This window comes from Geotrypetes seraphini, chromosome 4 (assembly GCF_902459505.1).
Source record: "Geotrypetes seraphini chromosome 4, aGeoSer1.1, whole genome shotgun sequence".
In the NCBI taxonomy this organism is placed as follows: Eukaryota; Metazoa; Chordata; class Amphibia; order Gymnophiona; family Dermophiidae; genus Geotrypetes; species Geotrypetes seraphini.
In genome coordinates, this window is record NC_047087.1 from 188777204 (window position 1) to 188797933 (window position 20730).

General features: G+C 41.5%; 1 protein-coding gene across 2 annotated transcripts in view; it reads right to left on the minus strand.

The window, feature by feature from the left end:
- PPA1 (inorganic pyrophosphatase 1) overlaps window positions 1–20730 on the minus strand; it is a 149906-nt gene that overhangs the window by 35751 nt on the left and 93425 nt on the right. For both annotated transcript variants that reach the window (XM_033943446.1, XM_033943448.1), the window contains 2 exons: window positions 11081–11167; window positions 1754–1880 (listed from right to left, as the gene is read on the minus strand). In XM_033943446.1, the coding sequence (XP_033799337.1) occupies window positions 1754–1880; window positions 11081–11167 (214 nt within the window). The remainder of the gene's footprint in view (window positions 1–1753; window positions 1881–11080; window positions 11168–20730) is intronic.

The following is a 20730-nucleotide window of genomic DNA, read 5'->3' on the forward strand; positions in this document are numbered from 1 at the left end:
AAGTACTTCACCCTAACCAAACCGTTTTTCATCATTACCATTCTACAGAACTTTCCATGTTAGGACTTACTACTTAAAATACTTTACCATCTTGATCATCACCAGTCAGTACTACTTATCTCCTTAGACCGCTCCTCTGCTTTTGATACCATCGACCATAGCCTGTTACTAACACGACTTCATGAAATCGGTATATCTGACCAGGTTATGGACTGGTTCGTTTCTTATTTTTCAGACAGATCTTCTAAGGTTATGTTCAATGGTGCATCGTCCGAACCTTTTACTACCAAACACAGGATCCCGCAAGATTCCATTTTGTCACCGTTGCTGTTTAACATCTTTATGTCGCCACTTCTGACGGTGGGCCAATCTATTGGCTTTACTACGTTTGCTTATGCCGACAATGTGCAATTAATCCATCCCATTGATCTTAACAATATAAAGGAGGTTGTATCCATAAACCATAAATTAGAAAAAATTAAAACATGGTTAGACTCAAAACAAATTATCTCTTAACATCAACAAATTGAAACTTATGATCTTTCCTTTCAAAGAAGGAATACCGCTTCAGGCTCCCCTGAAGTTCGAATCGCTCCCTATCAAAGTTGTCCCTACTCTAAAACTGTTAGGAATCACTTTTGATAGTAAATTTTCTTATCACAATCACATTAGCACGGTTGTTCAGAAATGTTTTTATCGTCTTAGAATGATTCGTTCTCTTGCAAAGTTACTAGAACCAGCTTCTTTGAATACTGTACATTGATCCATTCTCTAGTAATTTCTTGCATAGACTACTGTAACGCCCTTTATAAAGGCATTACAAAAAAGGAAATTAGACGGCTTCAGATTGTGCAAAACACAGCTATCAAGATTATTTGTGGCGCTAAGAAATACGATCATGTCTCACCTCTCCTATTCAATGCACATTGGTTACCCGTTGAACACAGAATTAGTTATAAAATCCTACTTTTAACCTTTACAACAACACTAAATAATCAACTGGAGTTTATTAACAGACTTAATTCCTTATAATTCTTTAAAATTGCTTCGTTCAAAATCACAAAATCTTCTCATCATACCTTCTTTAAAATTAATCAACACGTTGCATTCCAATAACTTTGCTATCACTGCCCCTACTCTCTGGAATTCACTGCCAAATCATTTGCGCAGTGAATCTGAAATAAACAATTCAAATCCAAATTAAAAACATTTTTGTTCCAGGATGCCTTTGGACAATAGCTGTCCTCTTAAGGACAAAAAAAACAACAACCCCCAAACAAACAAATTTTATCGCTTTTTTACCCTAACTTATTGTATTTTCCTTTTTCATTTTCTCTTTTACACTTGTAGTTCTTCCCTTTCTTTCTTATTGCTTGAAGTAAGACCATTTGTCTTATGTGTTTTATTAAGATGTTTTGGTTTTATCTAGTACCCCTGATTTTTAATCTGTTTTTATGTAAATTTTATATTGTACACCGCTTAGAAATTTGATTAAGCAGTTTAAAATTTTTTTTAATAAACTTGAAACTTATGGGAAATGCTTCCTCTCGAATATGGCTACAAGTCAGCCTATTGTTCCTTAATGTATGGAATTTTGGCTACTACATGGTGGGAGGATAATATAATATAGATAATTAATATGGGTAACACACTTCAGCTGTGTAAACCACTTTGAAAGTTGCCCTTCAAATATATCAGATATTCAGTACCACACTGCACTTTCTTTTAAGATGCAGTCTGTGAAACTACTTACTATTATAATTGGTTGCATCAGGGTCATCAACATTGATTACAATTAGTTTCCAGTCAGTTTCGCCTTCATCAATCAATGCCAGAGTACCCAAAATTTTCACTTTAATAACTTCTCCTCTTTGGCATACCTGAGCAAAAAGAAAACAGGCGACGCTGTGAGAAGCTTACAGATCATTAAGTGTGAAAGTTACATATGCAGCTCAGAAGCAATGTTGCACCACTGTTCAGGAGATCTGGATTAAAGGCTCAGATTGGCTTATGCTTTTTGGGTTGATGCAGAGAAAGCAATCACAGAAATAAATGATGTGAAGGAATCCTTTTCAACATTCAAGACAGACATATCTGTTCAGACTCATGATAAACTACTACCATAGTGTAGAGGTGACAAGAATCTATGGTCCCCAGTCAAAGATGACTGAACTAGGCAGAACAAGAGTTTTAAAATAGATTGGAGGGGGGGGGTGAGGACCATGGGTATAGGCTCAGCACTCATGGTCTTCAAGGTGAATCCCCAGTCCTGCTGTGATGCCTTCATTTTTCCCCTTCTTTCATGTTTGCAGCTGCAGCCTGAGATGCCTTACATTTGAGGAGAGCAGGCATCAAAAAGGCACAAAACAGCAACCCCTGCCCTGTCTGCAACTCCGGCTGTAGCTTCTGTATCTTCCCAATGGCACAAAACAAAAGAAAGGCAAAGCCAATGTCACAATACAACACAAGGGATTTTATTGAAAGTTTCTATGGGAAGTATCAACTAGGATTCTGGTTTCAACAGAACACTGCCTTCCCTCAGGGGACATACCAAACTGATAACAGGATATTACAGTGGTATCTCTATTTCGGGTAGTCTTGAAAAAGACCTTTAGGAACGTACTGAAAGAAGTACTGACAGCCAAACTCAGTGAAAATTCCCTGACAAGTTTCTTTAAAAGTTTGGCTGTCAGTACTTCTTTCAGTACGTTCCTAAAGGTCTTTTTCAAGACTACCCGAAATAGAGATACCACTGTAATATCCTGTTATCAGTTTGGTATGTCCCTGAGGGAAGGCAGTGTTCTGCTGAAACCAGGATCCTAGTTAGTACTTCCCATAGGAACTTTCAATAAAATCCCTTGTGTTGTATTGTGACATAGGCTTTGCTTTTCTTTTGCTTCTCGCTGTGCTGGGAAAAGGAAGACTCCTTTTTTTCTGTCATCTTCCCAATGGCACAACACATTGAGACATGTCCAAGCCAAAAGTTGTTTTGCACCTTTTCTCATGCCTACTCCCCTCGTAGTACTGCAGTGTTGTTGATTCAATGCTACTGATTAAGTAGCTGTTCTGGGAGCCCTGAGAAGACTACTGAAGTGCTTTGTATCTCAGCCCCCAAACATCAACATCTGACTTGCATCCAGCCTAAAGCCCTGAGCCTGGGTCCTCCTATGACTACCAGTGGTGCCTCTACCCCTCAGCATTCCTGCAAGTGTTAGTACATCTGTACTTCTGCTGCTGCCTGCTAAAATTGAGCCACCTGGTAATTCTAAAAGGAGGCCCTTATTTGGAGCCTATTCTATGAAGAAAAGTAGGCACCTTTTTTTCTTTATATACTGCTAATGTAAGAGGCTAAAAAAACACCCAGATTTTAGGTGTAATTACTTAACACCGGCCATGAAGTTTGTGCACATGTCTGGACTGCAAAAGAACTTGCACAGACAAGATTTTATGATGTGTGTAACAGTGCATTCCTCCAATGCTCTGCTAATTTAAATGCTCATCCTCAACTATACCCAATGAATCTTAGAGGGTATACTTATAGAATACCATTTAGCCAGAGGAACAGAAGAACGCATGGAGTTTCATTTTGAAATTGCCACTGCCATTTACTTTGGGCTCAGGACCCCTCCAAATTTGCACTATACTCATTAAATGACTGGTGGGGATGCCAAAGCTCTGCCAGTCAAAGAAATTCCCTGCTGAGCTGATCCCCTTTTCCTAGCGCTACTGCAGTAACCCAAAAGTTGGCAGCATGCTTCCATTGCTGATGCTGGGAGTCCAGGGATACTACTACTACAGTAGCACCAGGAGGAGGAGAGTATCTCAGCAGGAAATTTCTTTGGCTGCTGGGGATGCTAAAGCCCTGCCAGCAAAGGTACTAATATTGACACATGAGGATAGGAAGGGATGGGGTGTGTTTTGGGAATATGTTCTCCTTCCAGCCCACCTCCGAGTCCTCTCCCAAATCAGAGGGCTAGCTATGTCTCTGGTGGGGAGCCCATAGGCACATTGTATAAAAGGCCTGGGAAGGTTAAGCCTCCCAGGCTCCACAACAACCTTCCCGGCTCGCAGACAAGCTGGCCCTCCTCCCTCAGGTCCACGCTAATAAACCAAGGAAGGAGTGGAGACCACAGCGATCTGCAGCCCCTACTGTTTCCTGTGCTGGCTCCACTTATATCTGAGGAGATAGGACAAACAAAGGAAGAAGTAGGGGCGTTTACTAGCACAGACCTGGCAGAGGTGCAAGTAGAGGGAGGAAAATTGTGGTGTATGAAGGAGATGGATGGGATAGAGGGGACAAGTCAGTTACCTAACATCTGAAGCTTTAGCTAAGAAAGGAAAGTCACTTTCAGAAGGCAAATTTATTAAAGTGTTTGGAAATATTCATAATTTTCCTAAGAAAATATCTTTGGTAGAAAGCATCAGCCTTTCACATCAGACTGTTGGTTGAAGGGTTGAGGATCTTGCTTCCAACATCCAGAAAACTCTGAATGGGAGACTGAGTTGTGAATTATTTTAGCCTGTGCCTAGATAAGTATACTGATATTGGTGATACAGCTCAGCTCGTCATATTTGTTTGTGGAGTGACAAGGGTGCTCAACATCATAGAGGAGTTGTTTTCCCTTACCTTTAAAGGCACAACTGGAAGGACAATATTAAATGAGGTGTAAAGTGTTTTTGTAAAATTCAACCTTTCATAGAAAGGTGTGTGGTTTAACCACTGATGGAGCTCTTCCTATGATAGGCACAAACAATGGTTTTGCAACTCTCGACACAATCTCTTTCCCATGAAGCAGTTTCTTATCCCTGCATCTTACATCAGCAGTAGTTGTGTGCTAAAACACTGGATATGAAACATATTATGGAAAAGTTGTCAATTTCATATCAAGAAGTCTTAATCATAGACAATTTCAATGTTTTCTTGAGCATAATGCTGATTTTGGTGATGTGATTTACTTCAGTCAAGTTTGCTGGATTAGTAGAGCAGCAACAATTGCAATATTCTGGTCTCTGAAAGATGAAACTAAGGGCTCCTTTTACAAAGGCGCGCTAGGGCCTTAACGTGAAGAATAGCATGCACTAAATTGCCGCATGCGCTAGCCGCTACCGCCTCCTTTTGAGCAGGCGGTAGATTTTCGGCTAGCATGCACTAATCCGGTGCATGTGTTAAAAACACTAGCGCACCTTTGTAAAAGGAGCCCTAAGTTTTTCATAGAAGAAAAAGGGAAAGATATTTCATTTTTGGAGTATGACATATGGCTAAATGACTTGGCCTTTTTGGTAGACATAACTAAGTACTTGGCTGAACGGAACGTCAAACTTGAAGGAAAGGACCAGTTGATGAACAAAATGTTTGCACAATGCACATGTTTCTGCTTTCACAAGTACATTAGAACTATTAAAACTATATTGGTGATAAAAAGATTACAGTGGTACCTTGGATTACGAGCATAATCCGTTCCAGGAGCATGCTCGTAATCCAAAATGCTCGTTTATCAAAGCGAGTTTCCCCATAGGAAATAATGGAAACTCGCTTTGATAGGTTCCCACCCTCCACCCCCCCCCCCCCCCCGAGGCCAGCAGCGCTGCTCCCCCCCCCCCCACGAGAATCTGCATTGCTCCCCCCCGCGAACCGGCACCCTCCCCGCCACCATTGGGCACCCCCCACCGCGACCTGAGGTCCCCCCAACCCACCCAAACCCTCTTCTTACTTTGATGTAGCCTCCGCACCTGCACCAGCATATCCTGTGCTGTGCCGGTGCCCGAAAATTTGCCTCCGGTGCTGGGCCTTGAGCATGTGCGCATGCTCAGGGCCTGAGAGTTCACGTTGGACGTGAGAGTTCACGTTGGACATGAACTCTCAGGCCTTGAGCATGCGCATATGCTCAAGGCCCAGCACCTGAGGCAGATTTTCGGGCACCGGCATAGCACAGGACATGCTGGTGCAGGTGCGGAGGCTACATCAAAGTAAGAAGAGGGTTCAGGTAGGTTGGGGGGACCTCAGGTCGCGGCGGGGGGGGGGGTGCCCGATGGCAGCGGGGGGGGAGGTGGATTGCGGGGGGGAGGATGTCGGTTCGCAGGGGGGGACGCTCGCAAATCGAGGCGCACTCGGTTTACGAGGCACCAAGTTTGAAAATGTTTTGCTCGTCTTGCAAAACACTCGTAAACCGGTGCACTCGTAAACCGAGGTACCACTGAAGTTCATTACCCAATACTAACTACAAGATCCACTGGTATAATTAATGATGGAAAGCAGGGTGGATAAAAATCAAGAGTTTTAAAAAATTTAAATTGGACTTTTTAAAATAGATAGTTTTCTATTTAAGATACATTATAGTCCAATAGTTATTCATCATGAAATAAGGATTAGATTTTAATTATATAGCAAGAGGCTGTATGATAAAACATTTACATTTTTTGGTAAATGTATTCCATTCATAATGTCACAGGCAATTTTTCTATCTAGAAGACATCATCATAGATGCTTAGTTTTGTATTTCTCAAAACTGTGAATTTGTATCTGCAGAGATGACATGCTTCTTCACAGCATAGATATTATAAAATATACAGAGTTGAGAAAAAGGCCCCATTGGTCCTTTGCAAATCAATGCACACAGAACCAACCCCATACCTCTTAAATGCTAAGTTTATATATCTGTACAAGGAGCTAAGTGTAAGGAGGAAGGGACAAATAGGAAAGCTTGTTTTTCTTTTCCAGATTATGAACAAACAAGACGATAAGTGAGCTACAGAAGACAGTATTTTAAGGTTTTCATGTGTGGACCTCAATGATAGTTTTGTTCAACCACATCAGTTAACATAGGATGTTTAAGCAAATACAAGAATATATATATGCTATAATGTGTGGCATAATGGTTAGAGCTACAGCCTCAGGACCCTGAGGTTCTAGGTTCAAATCCCATGCTACTCCTTGCAACCCTGGGCAAGTCACTTAATCCTCTTAAATTTGTGATATCTATTCCCAAAAAGAAAATCAAAGCAGATATGATTTATATGTGTTTTTATTATGTTTTGTCTGTTTTCAATTTTCAATAATTCATGACGAGGAGGAAAAGCCTCAGACTCTGATCTGCTGGAGTAATTTCAATGCGGACAGATCACTCTAGGGCAAGAAAGAACCTTTATATGTAGAAATTTGAAAAATACAGTTTGTTTCCTGGCTTCATATTTGGAATATAGATTTTAAGATTTCTAACCACTCTGCTTCTCTTCCTATCAGAAGAGATGTTTTAAATACAATGAGGGTCATTTTTGATAGTTCGTCTAAGTCCAAGTTTGGAAGTATCCTACAAGATATCCAAATATCAAGGAGGGGAAACATCCACTTTTGAAACCGCTAGATGTCAAATTTTTTTTTTTTAATGACCTATTTGGATGTCTTGGCCTTTAGAATGTCTAACTTTTTGGGCCATTTTCGAATACAAGGAACATCCATGTTCAAAATGTCCTAATCCAGGCCATTGGATGTTGGAGGGGCCAGCATAGTAATGGACTGGCCACAAAGACCTCAAAACAGAGCAGTGAGGCCAGATATATATCTAGCCTCACTGTATCGAATAATGCTGTAATCGAGCTGTATCGAGCAATTTGAGCTAAGTACTTGAAAAAATAACAAAATATTTATTGGACTGAATTGAATTGGATGCAATAAGTTGAGATGAACTGTACGTTTTGAAATGAATTGAGTATGAACTAAAGAAATGAATTGTACACAGTATAGGAATACATGAGCACTATGCACTTTAGTTTTTAATCACTTTGAGTACCGTATTTTCACGCATATAACACATATAACGCGCGTCAGAGAAAGGGCGGGACCGCCGGAAGACGAAGCAGCGCAGACGCAGGGCTCACAGAAGGGCTGGGACCGCCAAGAGGAAGCAGCAGGACACCGGTAGGAGCTTCTACATGATGAGGGGGGGGGTCGGGAGGCTGTGGGAGTGCGTGCAAGCGGTCCTTCGGGGTGGGGGTGCGGGTGCATGCGAGCGGTCCTTCGGGGTGGGGGTGCGAGCGGTCCTGTGGGGGGGGGGGGTGAATCGGACGTTGGGGGGGCATCAGGCTTTCAGGGTGGGGACAGGACTTCAAGGGGGAGAGGAGAGTCGGGGCGGGGGAAAGGAGAGTCAGGGTGGCCAGAGGAGAGTCAGAGCGGGCGAAAGGAGAGTCGGGCGGCGACGGGAGAGTCGGGGCAGCATGTGCGGTATACAAAATTTTTTTACATATATGGCGGTTTCCCACGCGCTATACCCGTGTGCGCGTTTTACACGGGTGCGCGTTATATGCGTGAAAATACGGTACTTTCAACCAGTAAAGAAATATTTTGGAAACATATAGAGGAAATCAATTGGATTGAAATGAACTGAATTGTAAAATTTGGATGAGTTAACCCTAAAGAAGATCTACTAGATGAACTAAGAAGATGAAGTACGGTTGGTCTTGAGTTTCAAAGATGGCACACTGATTTGTTAAAGTCTATATGTACCTCATACCAAAAGAATTAATTAAGTTTTGCTTAAATTTAATAAGTTTTAAGGATTAAATTAAATTATTTAATTAGTGAAAATAAAATTAGTAAGTATTTATATGAAAAATTAATGTAAGTTAGGTAAATTTTAAATTAAGTTAATTAATAAACTAATAAGTTGGTAGGGAAGTCGGGAATACGCCAGTGATGTTATATGGAGGCAAGAGAGTAATTCATTTCTCTCTTGAAGTCCCAGTTTGGGAAAGATGTACTCCTAGGTTTGAGGCGTGTCCCCGTTAGAATTAGTGTTCATTTTTGATTTTTTTGCAAATGGTCTTTAACATTTGTTTATTTTGCTAATAGATTACCATTTGACTTTTATGGTGTTTTGTTGTATCAGATATATATCTCACCATAACCCCCTTATAATTTATGGTGAGCTCCTCCAAAACCTAGTATACCCACCTGTGTACCACCCCAATAGCCGTTATGGCTGCAGGTGGCACCTATATGGCAGTATAGCAGGGTTTGAATGGATTTTGATGGGCTCATACTTAATACCAAAGATGTTGTGTGCCTTATGGGCCCGAGTCCTCCTTTCTAAGGTTCACTAGCCTGCCCACCAGGTAACTACACACCTGATGCTCTACTAGGCTTCCTCATACCAGATGCTGCTGTTCTAGAGCCAGGTATGTACCTTTTTGTTCTCATTTGTGTATGGTGGAAGGGGGTCAGTGAGCACTGGGGATGTCTTACCTTGATGCAGTGGTCATCTGGTCAATTTGGGTAAAACAGGTCTAGCTCTGAACATCTAAGTTACATTCAGGACATCTTACAAAACGTTCGATTTCCAAGTCTAACCCGCCCCTATTCATGCCCAAAACACCCTTCTACAACGCCCAACTCGAGCTCTGGATGCATAGAAGCTAGGATACCTCGTTAGACATCCAGAAAGATGGTTTTGATTATTAGCACTTAGACATCCAAGTGCTGATTTAGGATGCTTTTTGGCCATTTATATTTTTTGATTATGAGCCCCTGTGGGTTTATTATATACCAACAATGCTTTGATAGTATTGATTTTGTGCGAACCTGCACCCAAAAATGCATGTTTGTGAAGCACTTTGAATAAGAGAAGCCTGTGAGATTAAATATATTGTGACCAGCCAGGCGCTGTGCCTGCCAAGGTCCCAGGGAAAGCTGGAAGAAAGGATACTGAGAAGCCCAGAAAGGGGATTGCTATGGCTAGCTACCAGTACCAAACTGACCCACTGGAGAATGGCACCATCCTGGAATGGGGGGGAAGAGGAAGCCCCGCACTTTCACCACCATGCACACAGCAGGGTTAGGGACAAGAGTTTTAAACCTCCTTCCAGGAATAGTCAGGAAGGTTGTTTCCCCAATGTCCACCAGGGGAGCCAGAGAGAAACCCCTGGGAGAACAAGCTCAGCTAGAGCAGGGTGTGGCTCCCTTTTTGAAAAGCCAGTAGAGGTTAGCAAGCTATGGGGCAGGTTAGGAAGGAAGCTCAGGTCTCTCCCTAAAGAGTTGTTTCCCAGCGCCAGCAGGGGTAATACCTGTGACCCCATGGAAGTGGAAGAGGCCGGCTCCACTCCAGAGCTGTTGGAAGCAGATGAAGAAATGCAACTGGAGTTGTAAGGAGAGCTGGTCCCTGAGGGCTTGGAAGTGGCTCCTGAGCCAATGGAAGTAGGCTTGGCAACCCTATTCAAGGACTGAACTGCAAGCTGTGAGTTTGGGGGGGGGGGGGGGTTTGTTTGCTATTTTGGCTGAGGTAATTTTGTTTCCCAGCCAGTTTCTTGGACTGTTTCTACTGCGAGAGTTTTTGGTTACTGCACTGTTTTGTTCTCTGCACAGTTTATTAAGAAGCTGGAAGTGTTTTAGTGGGGAGAGGTTTGCTAAACACCGGGAGGGATTTTTGAAAGCTGTTTAGTGCTTTTGGCAAGGCAAACCTCAGGCACTCCCCTGAACCCAGCAGTGCTACAAAATAAGCTGGAGGCTTGTGCAGAGGCTGAGCGTGTTTAAGATATTAAAGCAGGAGAACTGCATCTTGAGAAACCTGCTAAGAGCAGGCTTTTGGAAGCCTTATTGTAAGGAGCTCTGTTGAGAGCAGATTCACAGAGCAGAGTACTGACTTTGATGAGAAGAAAATCCTGAAAGCAACCAGAGTTTTCCTTTTGGATATTTTTGCTTTATGTTTTTGCACGTTGCATTATTTGTTTTGAACTTTGTCATTCTGACATTAAATTTTCTTTTGGAGAACCAACCCTAGAGCTGTGTGCCTTGGTTCTGTTTTTTGTTTATTTATTTATTAATACAGTGTCCGCAGGGTGACTCCCTACTGAGTCACACGCTGGTCAAGTTTTGGCTATAACCACTTGAGGCAGTGAGGAGTCCCGTGGCTAGGCTCTAGTGCCGGTTACAATATCCAACAACTACTGCTCAATTAGTGTACCTAAAATAATGAATATACATACTATACATTGAATATTCTGCAGTAGTAAATTTTGCAGATTCAGTACTTAAAAAATTTTTTTTAAACATCTTCACTCTTGTAGATTTTTACCATACAAAAAAAGTTACCTTGGTTCCAATTTCACACACGTCAATTGGATCATTATCTCCACCAAAGCCAGTATTTGGATCTATGTGTTTTGGATCCTCCCATGTCTTTAAAACAGAAAAACATATATACAGTTTTAAAAAGTGAAAGAAGCCCCCACAACCTAAAGAGTTATAGTATCTACCAGAATTTACATTAAGGGTTCAGCATATAGATTAAAGACACTTAGAGGGCAATTCTAGAAAGTGCCTAAATTTAAGCACCGGTAGGCACCCTACTAGCCCCTAAGCTAATTAAATATTGTTTAAAGCGGTTAAAAAATGGCAGTGTTAAAGCATCTAAATAATACATGCCAGAACTGCATCTATGTAGGTGCTTTAGGCCGCCAAACATCATTATGAGCATGGCTAACTCCAGAAGTGATGCTGAGTGGCCTAAAGCACCTATGTAGGCACGATTCATGACAAAGATACGCACTGGAAATATGGGCCCAGAAAATCCTGGCCTACATTTCAGCGCCTATCTTTCGCAGAGGCGTGACTCTCTTTAGGGTGCCATCACATGACTGACATGCAATCAGTGACCACTTTTTAAGTGGCCACCAATATCGGCGGTCCAATAGAGAATCCAGGCCACAAGGACAAAAAAAAAAAAATTTCGACCTGCTGCCACTAACACTATACAACAATGGAGTCATGAGGATAAGATGTCAAGTAATCAGCCACAGGTATACTGTTCTGGAGTTACTTTATTGATAAATTTGCTATTAAAGCTTATAGACCAGTTCCTGCTTTGTACTCTCTATTTCTGAAGTACCAATCAGAGACATGCTGCCAAATGCAACATAAATGGATGACCTCTCAATCAATTTTATATAGAGAAACTGAGAATGATGTGTGGCAAGCTTAACCAGTGCCCCAAGGGCAACTTCCTCCCCGCCCTCAATTCCCGATGCAGACAACAGCCACAGTCCTCTATAGAAGTTTTCCCCACCCCTGCGTTTTGATGTTCTGTAGCTTTTACAGTTTACACCAGAATAATGCTAATGAAAGTTATAGTTCCAATCTAGAGCACATAAAAGTCAAAGTAATAAAGTAACATTACAGAAAACACCTTCCTCTGTTCTATATTTCAGTAGATAATGCTCTCATTCTCCATGTCTTATCGGCTCACAACCTCAGGGTCATCTCTGAATCATCTCTTTGCATATCTAACAGACCATCAAAACTTGCTGTTTCTTTCTCTGCAATGTTTCTGAAATCTAGCCTTTCCTTTCTGAGCACACTGCCAAGACCCTCACATCCATGCTCTCGTCACCTCTTGCCTGGATTACTGCTACTTGCTTCGCATAGGTCTTCTGCTAAGTTATCTCTCTCCCTTTCAATCTGTTCAGAATTCTGCTGAACAACTCGATTCAATTCATTTAGTTCGTTTGATACTTCAATACATTTCAGTTCATTTGATTTTATTTGTTCATTCATTCATTCAACACAATTTCTTCAATTGTTTCAACTGCTCATGTGCTTAGTAACGCTCAGTTATTGAAAGTGCTGCTGTGCTTTAAATACTTCAGCTTTTGTAATAGTACAGTTCATTATAATATAGCTCATAAAGTTATTTTTGTAAACTTAGCTCAAGTTCGCTCTTTTCAAAACCGCAGCCGTTGTGAACTAAATGAATTGAATCAAAGTATTTTTGATACAAAAGCACATTTAAAGCACTTTATAGCATTAGTGCACTTTATTGTCAAGCACTTTATATTTATAGTATAGCTTTTCTGCTGGTTCTGAGTCAAATTGGCATGTGGACATTTGCAGAGAATATATGAATCCCATACCATAAAATTAAGAAGTTTTTTATATTAGATTTTTAAATAGTGAATGAAATAAAATTTGAGATCAATTAGTGAGCTTCATGAATTATAGGAAGTAGTATATTAATAAGAATTAATTATCTGGTAGGGAGGTGGGGTTCAAGCCGGTGATGTCACAAGGAGTACAAGAAAAGATGGTTTCTTTTTCTTGAAGTAATCCCAGAATGGGAAGATTTACTCTATTATCTGAGGCTTGTCCCCGCATATAAATTTAAATTGTAAACTTAAATTTGAATTTAATAATTCCATGACCTTAATTTATAGTCCACAGTCTTTTTTGATTTTCTTAATGGTTTTCAATATATGTATGTTTAAAGGTAGGCACGGTTGAATTAGATGTTGTTAAGAGTCTGATATAGACGTGATCAAATTAAGCAAGCGAAAAGCTGGTTTAATGGAGCAGCACCTAAGTCTAGGATGCTTAGGAACACCTAAGTCTACTTAGGTTCCACTAGGAATGATTCTATAAATGGCATTGATTTTCTGACTGTAGGCGCCACTCAGCGAGGTTGACAATGCAGGTGCAGCTCGGTGCCATTTATAGAATATGGCACTAAATGCTAAATAATTGCTCACCATAACAATACTTTCCCTGTTTATAAACACCAGGTCCAGAATAGTTCTGTACTATGTGGGTTTCATTACTAACTGCTGGAACAATTCTTCTGTAACGAATCCAAGATCCCCTTTCCTTCTAGATGACCCTGCAGCAGGGATGACCCAATCAACATCCAGCATAGAGAGTGTGGCGCAGTGGATAAGTCACTCAATCTTGCCCCAGGTATGTTAGACAGATTGTAAGCCCATCAGAACAGATAAGGAAAATGCTTGAAATACCTGTATGTAAACTGCTTTGTATATAAGTCCCAATCCCTTTCCCTATTTATGAAAAAAATTTCTAACCCGCTTAAACCTAAGCAGTTTGCAAAAATACAATCATAATCTAACATACAAACATTAAAATAATAAAACAATCTGACATTCACCTCAGACAACACCTCAATAGTACTTCCCCTTGCATAGCTTTCTTGTGAATGTCTTCAATGAAATGTTTGTCCATTTCTTCTGACTGAGAAGGAGGCCTGTTTATCACACCAACTCGTACATTTTTCATTCCCTCTTTCCAGACTAACCCAGAGGGCTTCTTCTTTACCCCACATGTCCTGCAATTCTGTCACATTATTATTATTCTTAACATAATGCCATTTCTCCACCCTTCTTACCTACCCTGTCCCTTCTGTATAGATTATATTCCAAGTCCTGGTTCTCTGTGAACTATGTTTCTGTTACCGCCCCTAAATCCAATCAGCTTCTACTATTAGAGCCTCTAGATCTGGGAATGCTACAGACATTGGTATACAAAGCTTTCCAGGTATCACCCTTTGTCTCATTTCAATAAGTGTATTTTATATCTTACATTCCTGAGAATTAAAACTTTGGGGCATTTTTCACTCATCCCCAGCAAATTTAGTTTAAAGCCTTCTTCAGTACATTAGCCAGTCTGTTACAAAAGAGACATTTCATTTCTTCTTTGAAAGATGGATATCATCTCTGCTCAGTAGCTTTTGAAAAATTATCCCATGTGTCTCGGAAACCTAAGCACTCTTGTTGACACCATCCACACATTTAGCTCTTGGATATGAGTTGCCCTTATTTGTCCTTTACCCATGATACGAAGGATTGATGAGAACACTGCCTATGCACCTAACTGCTTCACCCTTTGTCCCAAAACAATGAAGTCATTTGATACATTCTGTGGTATGCCTAGCAGTATCATTTGTGCCAGCATGGATGAGCAGCATAGGAAAATGGTCCTTAGACTTGAAGAGTCTCGACAAACTTTCTGCTACATCTTGAATCTTTGCAACAGGCAGACAGCACACCTCCCCTGACATGCCTGGTAAGTCTTAAATAGTCAAAGGCTATCTTTGAGACAATCACCACCTCAAGCTCTAAGAAAGAGCAGAGTCAGAATCACTGTTAAACTTACTGTATTTTTCGCTACATTAGATTTAGTTTATTCCCCCCAAAAAGTGGGTGGAAATATGGGTACGTCTTAAGGAGCGAATATAACCAACCCCCCCCCCCCCACACACATACACACACACCGGTACCTTTAAGTCAAGGCCCGTGGGTCCACCGTTCCTTTCCTCTCTCCATCAGGTGCAGCGCAGCTCCGCCAATGTTAAAAGGAGCTGCGTCAAAAATCGGAGCCCTGCTGCCACCTTAGCACGTTCCCTGTGCCATGTTTCCTATGCCGTGGCCCCATATGTCAGAGGAGGGGCGGGACTGCAGCAGAGGGAACGTGCTACGGTGGTGGCAGGGCTGTTTAGAGGCAGCAGAGAAGGCTGTTTAGGGCAGGCGGATGCAAGTCTGAGAGTCTGGTACAGGGCAGAAGTGGGGGAGGATCGCAAGGCTGTTTCTTTCCTTGAATGGACCTTGTTCTGTGGCGTACTTGAGGCGGGAGGAGAACGTGTAGCGATCCTGTTCGCCTCTGCCAACTTCAAGGTTTCCCTCCAGTCTCCGCTGACTTCTTCAGGCCCTGGATATTGGTGGTTGCAACACAGCCATATGGGGCTCCACCTCCGATTTTGACAGAGCTACTTTTTATATTGCCGGAGCTGCGCTGCCCCTGGAGATGGTCGTGCAGTTGATTGGTGCCAGCGAGGCCTGCCTGTGTGCCATGATTGGATTGATGCTGATATCAGGGCCTGCCTTCTTCCTGGATGGTTGATTTTGGCTGTTGGGCCCCTCTTTGGCCTCTGGCCTTCTCCTGCCCTCCTGTCTCAGACCCCTGGGGGAGGTGCCTATCTTCAGCTGCCAGGATCGAGGGAGGGAAGGGAAGAAGAAGGAGATCCTGGCAAGCAAGTTATCAGAAGACAACTAGTGCCTGGGACCACAACATAATTTGAATGATGACCAGACAACAAAAGGTAGAAAAATTATTTTATTTTCTGTTTTGTAATTACAATATGTCAGATTTTAAATTTTGCCAGAGCTGGTGTTAGGGAGGGGAGGGGGGACAGGGTGCAAAGCCTGGCAGGGAGCGAGCGGGACTAGGTGCAGAGCCTGGTACATATTAGTACAGAATTTGGTTCAGAATGGTTTTTTCTTATTTTCCTCCTTTAAATCTAGGGTGCGTCTTATGGAGTGAAAAATACAGTAACTTCTGATAATTGTGCAAACTATTTGTATAGTTACATAAGTCTGTTCAGCCTACTGAATGAAGCTTCCCTATAATTAAGCAAGCATATGTAGCAAGCCAGAAAATTTTGGAAGATTATTTCATGCCACAAGTGTTGCCAAGTGTGGTTTTAGCCATATAAATGTAACAGTTCTATGATGAAAAGCTACAATGTTACAACAAAATGGAAGGCAGGTTTAAAATTTATATCTAACATGGACATCTAAAAAGCAGCTCATAAAAAAGCAATATAAGTAATGAGGAAAGCGGCAAGGTAATAGTCTGTAGCCACAGTGAGTAACTGGAAAATGAGGCAAGTAGGGACACAAGGTCACAGGAATAGTGCCTTGAGGTCATGTTGAGCAAGCACAGAACTAGTGGTATGCTTTTTTTTATTTTTCTTCTTAAAGCAGTTACTGGCAGGTGGATGTAAGACAGGCTGGCAAAGGGGAAGTAGCAAGGTGTTGTGTGAGGGGGGGGGGATGGGAGGGGTGGCAGCTGGTTTTCAAAAATAAGGAGCAGGTTGCAGGCACATGAATACTTTGAAAACTTGTGTTACCTTGCAGATTTCTTATTGGTTATTTGGTATTGCTGTAAATGTGACCTGTCAGGCTCACAAGAGTCTAAACACTTGTGTGACTAATTGCTGTTTAGTTGGGGTGGCTGACTAGAAGGATGTAACCTAGCTAGTTATATGGAAAGGATCCTCCTATAAGGATATATCTTTACAGAAAAATTGGGTTGTCTCTTGGGAGGTATTATACAGCTAATATGGTGAATGGCTCCAAGTTTGTTACTTATATCTGCCCATCAATGGAGATTGTTTAAGTGATTTTTACATTCAGGTACTCAAGCTCCCAAAGTCAGGTGTGTGTTTGTTATATCAAAGGCTCAGGTATGTTGGCAGGGTTGCACCCCTACTAATATATGGAACAATGATTATTTATCATGTTCTTAGGTTAATGCAGCATTTGAGAATTTGGTTTTGTCATGTAATGTATTTTGGCTTTGTTGGGTTGCTTTGGCTTTTTTATTCGTTTTACATATATTATACTGTAATCAGTGAAATATAAATGAACAAAATATAAAAATGAAGCTGTGGACAACTGAAACCCCCATCGTATGATGTGAATTAATTTATGGGGGGGGGGGAAATGGGGAGGAAGGGGCTAGGTAAAAAAAATGCCATTCAACCAGTTCTCTCATTACTGGTTCTGCAGGTCACCTAACAAACTGAATGCTAGACAAGATTCTCAGAATATCAGACATATACAGTTGTCCTGCCAGGTTATTATTGGTACTGCAACACACATAATTACATTTGGTTTCTCTTCTCTCTCCAATTATGTGGCCCTTTTTGGGTTTTTTTTGTACAGACTGAATAAAAACATTGTCCTGGATGCCTGCATATGCCCATGCAGACTTTTTGAGGTTTACCTCTGCAGTATGGTGTTCTGTTATTTTGGTTTGCACAAAGCTTGTAACATTTTTAGGTATATGTGAACTTATTTTTTGTGGGATTCATCTATGTGTTTGTTCTTAGTGTTTTCTGTACACCCACTGTGCTGAGGTCCTTCTCATGGTCTAGCACTGAATTTTAGGAGACCACCAACATAAAACAATCATTCCTGTGAAAGGTTATCGTAATTTTCATTCAGATTTTTTTAATTTTTTAACTATATGCCATTTGGAGCATTAATCAAGTTCAAGTTTATTAGTATTTGATGAATCGCTTATTAGAATTACTAAGCGATGAACAAAATTGAAAATAGGGTATATTACAAAAGGACTAACATATTAACAAATTTAGCAAAATAAAAAATCCCTTTCATTAAAGCAATGTGGCTACCATGTTATTTCACTTACATGCATAGAAAGCACAGTTACTTACCGTAACAGGTGTTTGCCAGGGACAACAGGCAGCTATTTTCACATATGGGTGACATCATCGACGGAGCCCGGATGCGGACGCCTTACAAGTAGACTTGCTTGAAGAAACTTGAAGTTTCGAGTTGCCCCCATCGCGCATGTGCGAGCGCCTTCTCGCCCAGCACAGGGTGCGTCTGCTCAGTTCAGATAGCTAGCAGAGAAGCCAACCAGGGGAGGTGGGTGAGTTGTGAGAATAGCTGCCTGCTGTCCCTGGATAGCACCTGTTCCGGTAAGTAACTGTGCTTTATCCCAAGACAAGCAGGCAGTTATTCTCACTTATGGGTGACCTCCAAGCTAACCAGAATGGGATGGTGGGAGTGTTGGCAATTTAGGAGAATAAATTTTGTAATACTGTTTGGCCAAACTGTCCATCCCGTCTGGAGAAAGTATCCAGACAATAGTGAGAAGTGAAGTGAAGGTATGAACCGAGGACCAAGTAGCAGCCTTGCAAATTTCCTCAATAGGTGTAGATCTGAGGAAAGCTACCGAAGCTGCCATAGCTCCAACTTTATGGGCTGTGGCTTTACTGTGAAGGGGTAATCCAGCCTGGGCATAGCAGAAAGAGATACAAGCCGCCATCCAATTGGAGATGGTATGCTTAGAAATAGGATGTCCCAACTTATTTGGGTCGAAGGAAACAAAAAGTTGAGGAGCAGTTCTGTGTGGTTTGCTGCATTCCAAGTAGAAGGCCAAAGCACGTTTACAGTCCAGAGTATGAAGAGCTGATTCTCCAGGGTGAGAATGAGGCTTTGGAATAAACACTGGAAGTACGATGGATTGGTTGAGATGAAATTCCGAGACCACTTTAGGTAGGAATTTCGGATGAGTACAAAGAACAACTTTGTCATGATGGAACACTGTGAATGGTGGGTCAGTAACTAAAGCTTGCAACTCACTGACTAGTCGAGCAGAAGTGAGGGCAATGAGAAACACCACTTTCCAAGTGAGATACTTCAGATGAGCCTTATCAATTGGTACAAATGAAGGCTTCATGAGTTGAGTAAGGACAACATTGAGGTCCCAAACAACAGGAGGCGGTTTGAGAGGAGATTTGACATTGAAAAGTCCTTTCATGAATCTGGAAACCACCGAATGAGCAGAGAGGGGTTTCCCTTTAATAGGCTGATGGAAAGCCGCAATTGCACTGAGATGGACTCGTATAGATGTAGACTTGAGGCCTGAATTGGATAAGTGCAAATAATAGTCCAAAACAGAAGATAAGGAGGAATGCTGAGGCTCCTTATGATGAGAAAATCACCATGTAGAAAATCTAGTCCATTTTGGTGATAGCATTGTCTAGTGGTAAGCTTTCTAGAAGCTTCTAAAACATCTTTTACAGATTGAGAAAGCTGAAGAGGGGTTATGTTGAGAGGTACCAGGCTGTCAGGTGTAGAGACTACAGGATGGGATGAAGCAGATCCTTGACTGTGTAAGCAGAGAAGGAAAAACTGGTAGAAGGTATGGCTCCCTGCTGCTGAGTTGAAGTAGAAGGAAGTACCAGGGTTGTCTCGGCCACCGAGGAGCGATTAGAAACATGATGGCACGATCGTTCTTCAATTTGACCAGAGTCTTGAGAATGAGAGGGAATGGAGGAAATGCGAAGAGGAAAAGATTCGTCCATTCCAGAAGAAAAGCATCTGCTTCGAGGCGGTGAGGAGAGTATATCCTGGAGCAGAACTGAGGCAGTTTGTAGTTGTGGGGAGCTGCAAAGAGGTCTATCTGTGGCGTTCCTCACTGTGAAAAAATGTGATGAAGAAGCGAGGAATGGAGAGTCCATTCGTGAGGTTGCAGTAGGTGACTCAAGTTGTCCGCCAAGCAATTCCTTGCCCCTTGAATGTAGACAGCTTTGAGGAAGGTGTTGTGGCAGATTGCCCAGTCCCAAACCTCCAGAGCTTCTTGACAAAGGGAGGCAGACCCTGTCCCTCCCTGTTTGTTGACATAATACATGGCGACTTGGTTGTCCATCTGAACGAGGACTACTGTGTCGTGAAGTAGATGTTGAAAAGCATGGAGAGCTTTGAGGATCGCTCTGAGTTCCAACTGATTGATATGATATGATATGACCCTCCAAGATCTTTAAGATCTATATCCCAATTTAATCTTAATATTCCTTCTCTAAAAATTATTGGCACACGCCGCACCTCAACTTTTTCTGTGACAGCCCCTATGATCTGGAATGCCCTTCCGCTTTATTTAAAAATGGAAAAAAACTTAAAAAATTTTAAAAGCAACTTAAAATGCTTTCTTTTTAAAGATGCTTTTAACTGAAGTATTGTATTTTAGAATTTAATTTAAATCTGTTCTTTTTTCTACTTATTTCCAGTCCTTTTGTGTTTACCTTAAATGTTTCTCCCATTTACTATATCAATTGTATTTCCCCCCTTTCCAACTTGTGTCCATTTCTAGTGTCCATTGCTTGTTTGTCTATAATAACCTAGTAAGTATTGTTGTCAGCCATGTAGTTCATAGAAAGTATGTTTTAACTGTTACATTGTTCGTTGAAATGTTATTTTATACTTTGTACAACGCTTTGTAGAACCGAGAAAGCGTTTAATCAAAAACTAAATAAACAATAAACAATAAACAAACACTGACGATCCATATTGGTCCAGAGGCCTTGAGTACAGAGACCATCGAGATGAGCGCCCCAAGCGTAGGTTGAAGAGTCTTGTCGTGAAGACCTT